This window comes from Leishmania infantum, chromosome 19 (assembly GCF_000002875.2).
Source record: "Leishmania infantum JPCM5 genome chromosome 19".
NCBI classification, from domain to species: Eukaryota; Euglenozoa; class Kinetoplastea; order Trypanosomatida; family Trypanosomatidae; genus Leishmania; species Leishmania infantum.
In genome coordinates, this window is record NC_009403.2 from 452,549 (window position 1) to 465,136 (window position 12,588).

The 12,588-nt window shown below is 61.5% G+C and overlaps 3 protein-coding genes across 3 annotated transcripts; all 3 read left to right on the top strand.

Annotated features, from left to right (window-relative positions):
* Positions 1–1,806: 1,806 nt before the first annotated feature.
* LINJ_19_1080 (conserved hypothetical protein) lies at positions 1,807–5,736 on the top strand (the record flags this gene model as incomplete). The annotated part of the gene is made up of 1 exon (XM_001465031.1): positions 1,807–5,736. One exon carries the CDS (start codon positions 1,807–1,809, stop codon positions 5,734–5,736), a length of 3,930 nt encoding a protein of 1,309 aa, XP_001465068.1.
* A 2,255-nt stretch (positions 5,737–7,991) lies between these two features.
* Positions 7,992–9,026, top strand: LINJ_19_1090 (putative mitochondrial carrier protein; the record flags this gene model as incomplete). Its single annotated transcript, XM_001465032.1, has 1 exon — positions 7,992–9,026. One exon carries the CDS (start codon positions 7,992–7,994, stop codon positions 9,024–9,026), a length of 1,035 nt encoding a protein of 344 aa, XP_001465069.1.
* Positions 9,027–10,254: 1,228 nt separating this feature from the next.
* On the top strand, positions 10,255–11,493 carry LINJ_19_1100 (putative proteasome regulatory non-ATP-ase subunit; the record flags this gene model as incomplete). The annotated part of the gene is made up of 1 exon (XM_001465033.1): positions 10,255–11,493. The coding sequence occupies one exon, from the start codon at positions 10,255–10,257 to the stop codon at positions 11,491–11,493; it is 1,239 nt and encodes a 412-aa protein (XP_001465070.1).
* Positions 11,494–12,588: the final 1,095 nt, after the last annotated feature.

Sequence of the window (12,588 nt, forward strand, 5' to 3'; positions counted from 1 at the left end):
GAAAGATGTCACGCGAACCACACTACGATCCGCCCGCTGGAGGGCGGAGCACTGGACACGGGAGCACTTCGTGGAGCTGAGTGCCCCCAGAACGAGGTGCTGCACACTCTTCGGCGCGCGACACCGAAGTCAACTGCACACCTCTCCGCCCTCACGCGAGCAGACCACCTCGCGCATTTGGCGCGGCAGGTGTGCAGGCCGGATCACGGTGCCGCCACAATGCCTCTGCAGCTCTCATACGGGCATGCAGGCAGGCATCCGATCAGAAGTCGCCGCGATGCTCTACTGCCACCATGCACTCGTAGGCACCGCGGCAACAGGCTGCGGCCGCCTTGCTTGCAGCTGTCGCACGGAGTGTGAGGGAGTGGAGCTGGGGCTCGACCTGCTGCGGACACAGCACCAGCGCCGAAGACACAGGCAATCGAGCGTGGCTGCGCACTCGCTCTCCCTCCTCACGACGCTCCGCACCGGCCTGACAGCGGTGGAGGATGGCACATCGCGACGCATTGGCGGGGGGGCACAGGTGCCGGGTCTGCTGGCCTGTCGCGTTCGCCCCTCACTCCAGCCCGTCTCTGGCCCTTGGGAGCTGGTGCACAACGACGTGGCGGGCACGCTTGCAAAGCCAGCCATGCCAGGGGCGCCGACGCCGACTGCATGGATTGCGGACCCGGCCACCGGTCTCACACGCCAGGCCGACAGCCCCCGCTACGGCACTACACGATGCGACACGCGCTCCTTGCCGGCGTCTGTCCCGCACCGAAGCGCAGGCAGGCGGTGCAGCAGGCGGCACCGCCACCCCTCCCCTGCCTGTGTTCGCTGTGAGGGCGGCATACCAGGCGCTGTGCCCGGTATGCTACGCGAGATTCGCGGGTTGCTCGAAGCCCGAAGCGCAGCGCGCTTCGCGCTGTGGTCTTGCGCGCAGTGATGCGGCTACGCGCACATCTGCCTCGCGCTGCATGCGCTTCCCCTGTCGCGTGTCTATGGCTGCCCCCCCTCCCCCCTGTGTGCCCCTTCACAACGGCAAGCCGTGAGCTCGCTGTGCGCAGACACACGCTTACGCGCGGGTTCAGGAGAGGGTGGAATGCCCCTGCCGCCACAGACGCACGCCACGGCCGTCACCCTCGAGGGCAGGACCTTGGACGCGGCATGCTTTGCATCGAGGCGTGCTGTCCATCCGAGTCGCCTGTCTGGCGCCGATCGCGCAGCACGCATCCGAGAGGAGGTGCGAGGAAAGGACAAGAAGAGCCGTTTGGTCGCACGGCCCTGATGCGACGGCAGGACGGCATGACCCAGACGACGACGATACAGCCGTATCCCTGCGAAGGCGGGTGAGCTATGGTTGTGTGTGGTTGTGTTTGTGTGTGCGAGTGTACTCGTGGACCTGGCTGTGGTGGACTTTCCGGGCACGCAAAAAAAAAAAGGAAGCAAAACCAACTGTGGAGGAGTGCGTCCGGAGCGGCTCTTCTCGCTTCCATCATCCTTGTTCTCTCCTCCATTTGGCGCGGCGGTGTCTTTCGCTCTCCTAGGCCCCTCCTCCCTCCCTCCCTCCCTCTTGTGTCTGCCCGCCTGCCCGTGCCCTCATCACCTTAACGACACCCGCACTCCAGCATCTACCCACTCGTTGACGGATAGGCACGCGCCACTCCTGTGCGCGACGCTGATGTTTGCGCACGCCTCTTCGTCTCTCTCGCCTCGTTTCTACTTTTTCCTCCCTCAGCTCTTTGCGAAAGCGGCTACTTGCAAACCGTGTACCCACGCGCACACCGCTCATCACACTTTCTTGGAAATTCCGCATCACAGGTCAAGATGAACGACTACGATGAACTCTACGAAGACGACTTCGAGGATGACGAGCTTGGCTCTGTCGCCGCCAAGTCGGCCTCGTGCCGCGCTGCGTCCATGTCAACGCCGCATCACTCTGTTCCTGCTACCCACGGAACGGCCTCAAAGGGCGGAGTGGTAAACTCCACAGCCGCGGGCCATAGCGGTGCCGCAGCTAAGCCTGGGATGGAGAGTGCTCCACGACGGCCCATGTGTTCCTTGGGCTCCAGCTTCTCCAGCTACCAATCATCTTCGGCTGACCCGCTGCTGCGGTCAGCACACGAGCTCTGCTCCTCCTCGTCGCACTCCTCGTCCACGTCGTCGTCCCGACATCACACGAACCCTAAGCACCCTACCAAGGACAGCGGCAGCACTCCATCTGCTGCAGAATCCGTCAAAGGCCATCGAGGCTCGCCGGGCACCGATGGCGCCAACGCTGTAGTGGTCGCGTCTGGTTTTGTTCGCACACCCACGTCGCCAAGCAACCTCAGCGCTGTCACCCGCGCCTCTGCGCGCCCCTCCGTTGCACAAATGCCTGGGCAGCGCGAAATCGCCTCTAGTGGCGCCCCAAAGGCGTACGCCAAGCTCGACAGTGATGACGGGGCGCAGGTGGTCGCCAGCATGGGTGGGAAGCAGCTGCTACCGACGTCTCCTTCCGAGGCGTCAGCGACCGAAACCGCGGCGTCCTCTTGCACCTCCTTTCACTCAACGTCACACGCTTCCTTGTCGCCGGGCCGCGCTGAATCCTCGCGCCACGGTATGCCGAGTGCCGGGAGCGGCAGCGTCTCGGAAACGGGCGCAAAACACCTCCAACGCGTCAAGTTCGCGGGGCACGCCTCGCGAAGCTCGTCGGACTCATCCTGCAGTAGCGACGATGATGGCGGTAGCGGCTGTGGGCGGCGTCACGGCACCTCTCCGCCCCCCTTCGCCTCCGCCGCAGCGCCCCCGGCGGCCGCGGTGGAGCCTGGCATTGAGGCACCGGTCACGCGTAATGTCTCCGCCGAGCGTCGCCACTCCAGAAGCGGCTCGACCACAACCTATAGTAGAAAAAAGTTGCTACACCAGTCGAACTACACCTCGGTGGGTGTGCTGGAAGAGGACGACGACCGCGGTCATCGCCGCACCCCGGCCGAGATCGACGCTGCAGCGGCCCCAGTCGATGATGAAGAGGAGGGAGAGGAGGGCCACGAGGACGCAAACGCCAGCGACACCATGTCACTCGTGGCGACAGTGGCAGCACAGCGGCAACGCTTGGCCTCCTCGCCGTCGGGTGCCCGCTCGGACTTCTTCACGAGCCTCACCCCATCCACCTCTGCGGGCTCGTCGCTTACGAGCCACCAAACCCCCTCCCTCCACACCACTACGGCAACGCCATCATCCTCAATGGCACCGACGACACGCTCCTCATCGAATCGTGTGCCGCCGCAGAGCGGGCCTGACAGCTTTAGTGCTCACAGCAGCAGCAGCCCAAAAAACTCAGCCTCTGCTGTGGCACTGCAAACCTCAAGCAGCAACGCCTCCCCACCTAGATCTGCTTTACCCGAAGCCGCACCAAAGACGCGAGCGGCAAGCGGTGCTGCACTGCGCGGCGCCATTCAGCGGCGTCAGGTCGCCACCGTTTGCAAAGATGCGATGGATGCACGGCTCTTGGATGGTGTCGGCGACTCACAGCGATCATATGACGACAGCAGTGGCATCGGCACCGACGAGGGTCATGTGAAGAAAAAGCCGCAGAGAGATGCGAGGTCGAAACAGCTGTCGCCGCCGCTCCCGCCGTCGAGGACCTCCCAGCTTTCGACCACGACGTCCGAAGATGCCTCCCTTTCTAAAGTGGGCACCGCAAAGACCAAAGGGCACACGAAAGCGTCGACCACGGCGGCCAAGGACGGCGACGCGCCTGAGTCGGGCGAGCGTGCGGCGCTGCTGGCGCGCGTGGCGCAGCTCCGCGAGGAAATAGCCACGTGGGACAGTCGCATTGCACGGCAGCGCGCCTTAATGAGAGCAGAGGCGGGGCGGTCGGGCGGTGCGGCGGCTTCCTCGCCAAAGTGTCGCTCCGCCGACGGTACAGGCGTGGCACGAAGACGCGGGGGCTCGAACGGCGGCAAGCGGCGCTCTGAGTCGGTGGAGCAGGCGCTACACACGCAGGCCGACGCCAAGGGCGACGGTCGTCCCGCCAACGCACGACTCACGAAGCTGAGGCAGGAAAACGAGCAGCTCGAGGCCCAGTACGCGCGCCAAGGCGCCGGGGGGGCGGAGATGAACGTGCAGGCGCTCGTGGTGCGGGCAGACATCCAGCTGCAAAAAGTTCGGCTGCGGCTAAAGGAAGTCACGGCCGTGCGCCGCGCTCTCGAAAACCGCGACAAGCGTGCTGCGCACACCATCAAAGAGGTGCACCGTCGCATGCCGACGGCCGATGAGCTGGAGGAGCGGCAGCACAACGAGGGTATTTACTCACGCAAGGGTCTGCTGCGCACGGTGAAGGAGCTCAAGGAGAACCTCGAACGCACACGCGCGGCGACCAAGATGATGAAGGCCATGTGCGCTGAGCTCGAAGCGCACGTGCGGCGCAAGCACCTGTCGTCCATCACGCCGAAGGAGTACGAGGCACTCTGCGCCACTCGTGACGCCAATGCGAAAGCGATTGAGAAGCACAAAAATGCCATCTCCGTCTACACAATCGCCTTCGCGCATGAACTGCGCAACGGCTCGAAAGCCGCGTGTGGTGGCGATGCTGGGGTTTGTGCTACGCAGTCAAGTCGCAGCTCCTGCACGACGTCGCCATTCAAGCCCGCCATCTCGCCAGCTCGGGCGGGGGCGATAGTGAAAGAGCAGCAGCAAATAATTGCCGAGCACGAGGCGAACAAGGCTGACCGTCTGCTTCAACAGAAGAGGACACTGCTGGACCGCAAGCAGGAGCTGCAGGCAAGCATCAACACGCTGTCGCAGCGTGTGGAGAAGTACAACGAGCAGATCAAGGCGAATCACGCGCAGGCAGGGCTCAGCTACTTCGATGCCAATTCTGCTACTGCTGCCAATGCTGGCGCGCCCCTGTACGCCGTCGGTGGCAGTGGCCCAACCCGCTCGACGCCGGCGACGACGTCAGCGGTGTCTGCGCGAGATGGCGGCGTCCTGGTTGCGGGAAGCGGTGCTGTGGCGGCGCGCAAGGAGTCGCTGCGAGATGTACTGCGCTCTCCCGTGAAGCGTCGCATTCAGGCAATGGCCGCGGCGGCAGAGGCGAAGGGCGGAGGCGGCACGGCGCGCAAGAGAACCCGGGAAACTGCGAATGGTCCCGCTGCACTTTCGAGCCTTGGCTTCGACGCTCTCCCAGCGCTGGTGCAGACGGGCAAGCGCGCCGCACGCGCCGAGCACCGGGCATCTTTGCCTGCCCTGACAGCGGTGTTAGACTCACCAGTAAAGGGGGCGGCGGCCCAGATGGGCAGCAGCATCGAAGCTGGTGGCGAGATGTCAACCTCACCACGCGATGCCATCGAAGAGGAAGCTGACGACCGCGACAGCATCGAGGCCGTGCTGCGCAAGATCGACGCGGACAACGAACGACTTGGTTATGATGTGTTTGGGTTGGAGGGCAGAGAGAGAGCCGCGCCGCCGGCGTTCCTGCAGAATCTTCATGACGCCGACGCGGTGAAAGCGGCGGGCAACGTCCCCGGTGATGGTGGCACATTTGAGGAGGAGTCGGTGCCTCACAAAGTCAAAGAAGGTTACAGCGGTGGCTACGCCGGTGGAGCCGGTCACCACGATCATGCCACCAGCGCGGCGGAACGCCGGCATGGTGTTTATGACAGGGCAGTGCAGGGCGAGCCACCAATGGAGGAAGAGGAGGCAGAAGAGGAACTCAGTGCCGGCAAGAGTGACGAGTCTGGGAGGTCGACGCCTGAGTGGCTGCGGGACGGCTAGCGGGTGAACCGCAGCATTGTTCTCCCCATCCCTAACTTCCTCCCCACTGCCGTCACAGCGTCCCCTCTCTCGCTCGACTTCTCTCTCTATCCTGCCATCCATCCTGACACCTCCAAGCCAGCGCGCTCCATCAATGCCTCCAGCTGCTCCCCACCCCCTCACCCACCCACCCATGGTGCCTTTGTGTGCCTCCTGCAGCCCGTCGCGGCTGATGCGAGCACCGCTTTCGGCGCATAATTTGTTGGTTGCTGTTTTTATTTTCAGTAGGGGCGCGCTGCGTGCGCGTACGCGTAAAGTGCGGACGGGCGGTGGTCCAAGCTTACTGAGCGAGAGAGAGACACGCACACCGTGCTGGTGCGTGCCTGTATAATTAGATGCTCTATATAGAGACAGCAGAATGCAACGAGACGAAATGTGAGAGAGGGAAGGCGAGAGGCGGAACGGCAAGAGCCGCAGACGGGGGGGGGAAGACGAGCAGGCAAGGTGGGAGCCTCACCTCATCACTCGGTCTTCGCCTGTTTTCCTCACATATGTGCATACGTCTGCGCGCACCGGCTTCTGTATCGCCGGTGGGGCCTCGTTCTTCTGTTCTTTCTGATCCTCTTGCTTGCCGTTTTTCCCAGCGCTTGAGCCGTCGTCCACACCCACATACACAGACGCACGGGCAGTGCGTCTCTGTATGTGGGTGTGTGTGCTCCACTTCTCTTCCAGTCGTCGTTGTTGGGTGTGCTCGGTGCATGTATGGCCGGTGTGTAGATAAAGCGCCGCCTCTTCTCCTTCGGATGGTCTGTCCTTGTGTTGCGTATATGTGCATGTACAGAAATATGCACACGCACACATCTCTATGCATGTATATATGTATATGTGTGTATATAGATGTATATGAACATGTTTGCGGGCAAGGGGGCATGGCGTAACAGCCTATCCCTCGTATACGTGTGTGTGTGTGTGTGTGCGTGTATGGATGTGTGTATATATATAATATAGAATGCATTTGTGCATATTTGTGTCTCTGGCCGTGTACGCTACCTGTATCTTCTAGTCGTCGCCCTCTTTCTCTGTCGCTCGCTGCGGCTGTTTACGGCCCTCTTCTCCATGACGCCTCTGATGCTCGACTGCCCTTCTCTTTCTCTGCGCCGTGTGTGCATCTGTACGCGCGCTCGCGGTTTACACGCCTCCCGGCAAAGGTCTAGAAGCCCCCTCTATTGTTGTTGCTATACACTGCCACCACTCTCTGTTCATCAGTTTCTCGCGGTGCTCCGCCCAAGCCTTCGCTCTCCCTCTCTCGCCACCATCACCGCCACCGCCACCCACACCCCTGGCGTCTCTTCAAGGTCAACAACGTCGGTGGTGGATCGGAAAGGATGTAAAGATGCACGAGCGATTTAAGACATGCAAGATCCGATGACGCCTCCGTCAGGTTGCACTTTACATGGAGTATTGTGTGTTTTTTTTTCTGCGGATGTGTATGCTCGTGTGTGTGTGTGTGTACTTGTGTGTCAAAGCCGCACACGCGCCGTCGCCCATTCGTTGACCTGTGCCCAATGTCTTGTCGACTCCTCGTCCAACCGTCGCTCTCCGTGACGCCAAACATTTTCTCATCTCTCACCCCCTTCCTCCGACGGCACCTTGCTGTCGCCGTTGTCGCATACATACCCGCACACCAGCAACGCAAAGAGCCAGCGCAGCGCCCATCAAGGCCTGAGCTCTTCCGCTCCCGAAGCTCCGCCCACCTTCAGTCAACATCACGTCAAGCGCACTCAGCGCCACGGCAACGAGTTGAGCACTTGCGAAGGCGCGCGCAGACGTAAACACTTATACGCACACACTAGAGCGTCTCCTCGGCCTCCCCACACGGCCACGCTCAACCAAACCGCAAACACGCGCACTAGACATAGTCCATGATCCTACATAAAAGTGCATAGATCGATTTGTGGAGGGAAAGAGTGAGAGCGGTGGACCGACAGCAGCCTTGTCACTTCGTGTCTCTCTGTGCCGACGGGCCTGAAAACGTTCCACACCTAAAACCTTTTAAACTCGTATCGCCCGTGACGTCGTCTGTCGTGAGTAGTCCTTGCCCTCGCCACCCCCCCCTCTCAGCCCCTCTCGTCTTCGTCGTTGGGTGCTCGTGTTGCAGCTAACGGGCCTTGTTGTCTTCTTTGATTGCACACTTACATGTGTATATCGCGCTGTTCAGCGCTGCCGCCGCCTCCCCTCCACCCCACCGCGCACTTGGTTATCGCACAGCTCTGTCGATGTCCAGCAGTGAGAAGAAGCATGCCGCGTGGGTGGATGTAGTCGCCGGCGGCTTTGGCGGGGCGCTCGCCAAGTCTCTCCTCAGTCCTTTTCAACGCATCGTCGTACTGCAGCAACTCGGGCAGCACAAGAGCTACAGCATCGCCCAACTGGTGCGTCACATATATGCGCAGGAAGGCTTGAAAAGCTTCTGGCGCGGCAACCTCACCTCGATGGTGATTCGAGTGCCGTACAGCGGCATTCAGTTTTTGCTCTACACCCAGCTCAAGTTCTTCTTCCAAGATTGGCTGGATCGTCGTCATGCCGCCGCGGCGCTGTCTGGCCACCAGGCGGACGGTAGTAGCGATAACGACAACGCGTCCAGCGCCGCGACATCGCGCGGGCTGGGGATGGAGAAGTTCGTCATGAAGTGCGGCGCCGGCGGCATCTCGGCCACGATCGCCGGCGCTGCCGTCTACCCGGGCGAAGTTGTCCGCCTCCGCCTCATGTCTGGCGAGAAAAAGTTTACCGGCATTGCTCATACGTGCGGGCTCGTTTATCGGGAGACGCGCTCGCTGCGCAACTTCTACCGCGGCCTCGGGGCGTCGCTCATGCAGCGCGTGCCAGACATCCTAGTCAGCTTCGCTACGTACGAGACGATCAAGTACGCCGTGCTGGACAGCCCCGACCCGCTCCTCTTCAAGGACAATGACGCGGCGCGAAACGTGCTGTCAACGATGGTCGGTGGCTCCGCCGCGGCGATAGCCTCCATCCTCGTAGCGTTCCCACTCGACGTAGCGAAGCGGCGCATCGGCATGTCTGGCCAAGGCACCGACAAGACAGTTTACCGCGGTGTCGGCGACTGCCTGCGACAGATCTACGCCAAGGAGGGCGTCCGTGGCTGGTACGCTGGGGCCTTTGTCGAGGCGGTGCGGTGTGTGCCGCAGGTGATCCTCATGTGGATGTTCATCGAGGTCATCCAAAAGAAGTTGTCACCCTACGCGAGAGTGGCATCCGCCGAAGACGAGATGGCGAAGCGGAAGAAGGGTCCTTGATGCGTGCAGCGCTCTGCGCCCCCGTCCCCCCACCCTCGCATCCCTCTCTCCATCTTTTACGCCACGCCCTTTCGGGGTCTCTTTTCACGTGCAGCATGGAGGAAAAGGGGGAGAGAGGACCAAACGCACGACGCCTGCCACACCCGCGTCAAGGTGTTTGCTGGAGGATCGAATAGGCGCATGTCCGTAAGTAAGTGGGCGTGTTGTCTCCTCGCGTGTTCAGCGGATGACGTAGACTGTTGTGGATGTCGCATGTGTTGTGTGTTGTGTGTGTGGGTGTGTGGGTGGGTGGGCGTGCGTGTGTCATCCGTTGCGTCTTTCGAATGTTGTGATGTTGGTGCGGTCGTGTTGATCTCTCTGTGCGCGTGCATACTTCGCGTCCCCGTTGTTGTTGTTGAAAAGGATGGAATCGGTGCGCTGATGCGTCTCGACGCGTCTGTGAAAGCGAAGTACCGGTGCGAGACGGAGGGGGGATGCCCAGCGGTGCCGGTGCGTCCGTCTGCATGTGTGCCTCCCGCAGCACGACCTGGACCGAATCGCTTCCGCGTTCCTTTCTTTTCTGTCGTGGAGGGTGGGTGGGCGGGTCGCCTGTCACGCATGTAAGGACTGTCACCATGTCTTGGCATGCCTGGCTAATTCCTTGTGCAGGAACGCGCACAAGGCACAGCGTGACACCCGCGCGCACGAGTCCATGCATGTGCCTGACGGGGACTGCATACGTAGGCAGCTGCCTCTTGCAATAAAGGGAGAGGGGCATGGAAGGCGCTGGTGCTCTCCCCGTTCGCTCCGATTAGGGTGTGCTCCGTTGCTTCTATCCCACGCCATCCTCCTCGCCTGCCCGTCCTGCCCGCTCTCCCTCCGCTGCCCGCACCTCGCTCAACACAAGTGTAAGCAATACATACAGAGCAAGATAGGTCGACGCCACACAGCTCAGCCGTCGGTCGCGCGTCCACCTTGCCGTCTTCCTTCCGCTCGTAACTCTCCATCACCACCCAACCACCCACGCACACCCCTGCCTCGCCTCACCAAGCGTCGCCTACACAGCTCTCTTTCCCTTTCTCTTTTCCACCCACGCTGACGCGTCAGCAGAAACAAGCTCCTCCCCCTCCCCTCAGCAACGGCTCCTCGAGCTTGAGCAGACGCACTCCCTCTCCCACATAACCCTTTGGGCCTTTTCGTGTTGTCTCTCCTGCCACGATACGCATCAAGCCGCAGACACGCGAAAATCATGTCGACTCCAGAGGCCCGCGCACAGGTCTACCTGGTCAACCTCCGCAGCAGGCTGGAGGAGAAGAACAATGCCAGCGCCGCTGCCACGGTGTCGCGCGCGCTCGACTACTTTGAGCAACGCTTCTGGTATGAGCTGTCAAGTGAATTGCTGCAGCTGATCCGTGACCCGATGGTGCTGGAGGACGCGTACGAGCTGTACGCGGACGTTATTGTGGCCGTACGGGCTGACATCTCGCCTATCGCATACGTCATGATTGTTCGCTCCGTCTGCTTCGCTCCGCATAGCACGACGCAGAAGGCGCTGGAGCTTGTCGAGGGCGCGTGCGCCTCTCTCATCCATAGCAGCTCGGAGCAGGGGCACTACGCTGCCTTGTGCATCCGTGCCCTCCTGCTACTCGAGAGCACGAGCCCCGAGGAGAGCGCGGCGCTGGCGGCGGTGCCTGGGTCGCCGCCGCACACGGCACGCAAGTTACTGGAGCAGACCGAGATGTACCTGCACGGCCTCAAGATGCACGAGGTGGAGCCGGTGCTGGTCGCGCTGTACGGCATGGCACGCGGTCGTGACTACGAGATCCGGCGCCAGCACACGAGTTACTACAAAAACGCGTTCGACATCATTATCTTTTTGGAGAAGGCGGACCTGCCCATGCGCGACGAGGACGTCACCGCGCTGGCGTACAAGACCGTGGTCGCCGGCCTGCTCTCAGACAAAATCTTCAACTTCGGCAAGCTGCTCAACTTCGACCAATTTGTGTCCCGGCTGCAACGGGAGTCGTGCCCGCAGCGCTGGGCGCTGGAGATGATGCGGCTGTGCAACGAAGGCGACGTGGCCAACTTCGAGGCCTTTTTCCGGCAGCACCAGCAGCAGATTTCACAGGAGCCCCAGCTCGTGAGCGCGTCGGCGACGCTGCACCGAAAGGTGCGGCTCATGGCGCTGCTGCATCTCATCTTCTACACCCCTTTGAGCGAGCGCACCTTTGCCTTTCACGCGGTGGCGCAGCGGTGCGGTGTCCCGGATAGCGGGGCGGAGCCGCTGTTGCTCGAGGCGCTCGCTCACGGCATTATCAAGGGCCGGATGGACGGCTTGAAGAGGGAGGTGCGCATTACGTGGGTGGAGTCGCGTGTGCTGAGCCTTGAGGAGGTGAAGGCGTTGGCGCAGCATGTGTCGCAGTGGCGAGAGCAGGTCGTGGGGCTCACGAACTCGGTGAAGGAGATGACAAAGAAGATCCCGCAGTAGGAAGCACGAGACGAGGCCATGCAGACGCTATCTGCGAGGATAACGACAAAAAGAGGAGGGGTGGAGGAAGGGGGCGTCAGCGGCGCACCTTCCCCCTTCCTCCCGGCACTGTTGCCGTTGTAAGCGGTGCGAGAGGATGCAGTTGGTCATGTCGTTCGTTGTCGTCCTTGTGATGGGGAGGTCGTTGCCGTCTCCTCCTGTCCCATGTGCTCGACGCTCTCGGCCTCCGACTCACCCTTGTTCGCGGCACTGTGCGTGCACGTGTGCGTTGTTGTTGATTTATTCGCTCTTGTCCGCCGCTGCCGCTGCCGCCGCTGCCCCATTCGCTCGTTCCGGTGCGTGCAGGGCGGTGGAGCCTTCGTACGCGCGTTGCGCATTAACGGATGCGCATGCGGGGCAATGTATGTGGGTGGGTGCGTTTTTCGAGAAGATGCGACGCGCGCGTGCGAAAGGAAGAGAGAGAGAGAGAAACGATGGATGACGAGTGCACCGAATCCACGCCCACGGAGGCCGCAGACAGGACATATATGCGCGCCTGCTTCACATCCGCAAGGCAGGCCCACCCTTGTTGCCTCTCCCTGCCGCCGCAGCCCCACCTTCCTCCTCCCCAGCACTGCATATTCCCCCCTTCATTTTTTCGCATGCGTGTGTGCCATGTTCGTGTCGTCTGTTTGTTGTCAGTGCGCCTTCCTGTGTATGTAGTTGGATCGCACGCAAGCGAACGGAGCGAACCAGAAACGTGAAGGAGAGGAGGAGGAGGGGGAGGGAGGGGCGGTGAAGTTCAGCTCCTCAGCCTCACCACCCTCCTCTCTCTTCAAGCTGCTCATGAGATAGCATCCTCTTCTCCGCCTCTTACTCATGGCACGCATAGGTTGAGGGGATAAGACAGGCAAACGTGGCTACGCACGGCCGGCGCAGTGCTGCTGCCACGTCAGTGGTGCTGTTCTTGCTGCCAAAATACCCTTCCTTTACGCGTCTCTCTCCTTGCTTTCTGAATTCCCTCTCTTCTTCAGGAGTGGAAGCCCTGCAGCACGACGTCTATCGTCTCTTGTCTGTAAGCGCGCACAAGGGGCGCGTGTGCTCAGGTCATAAGTG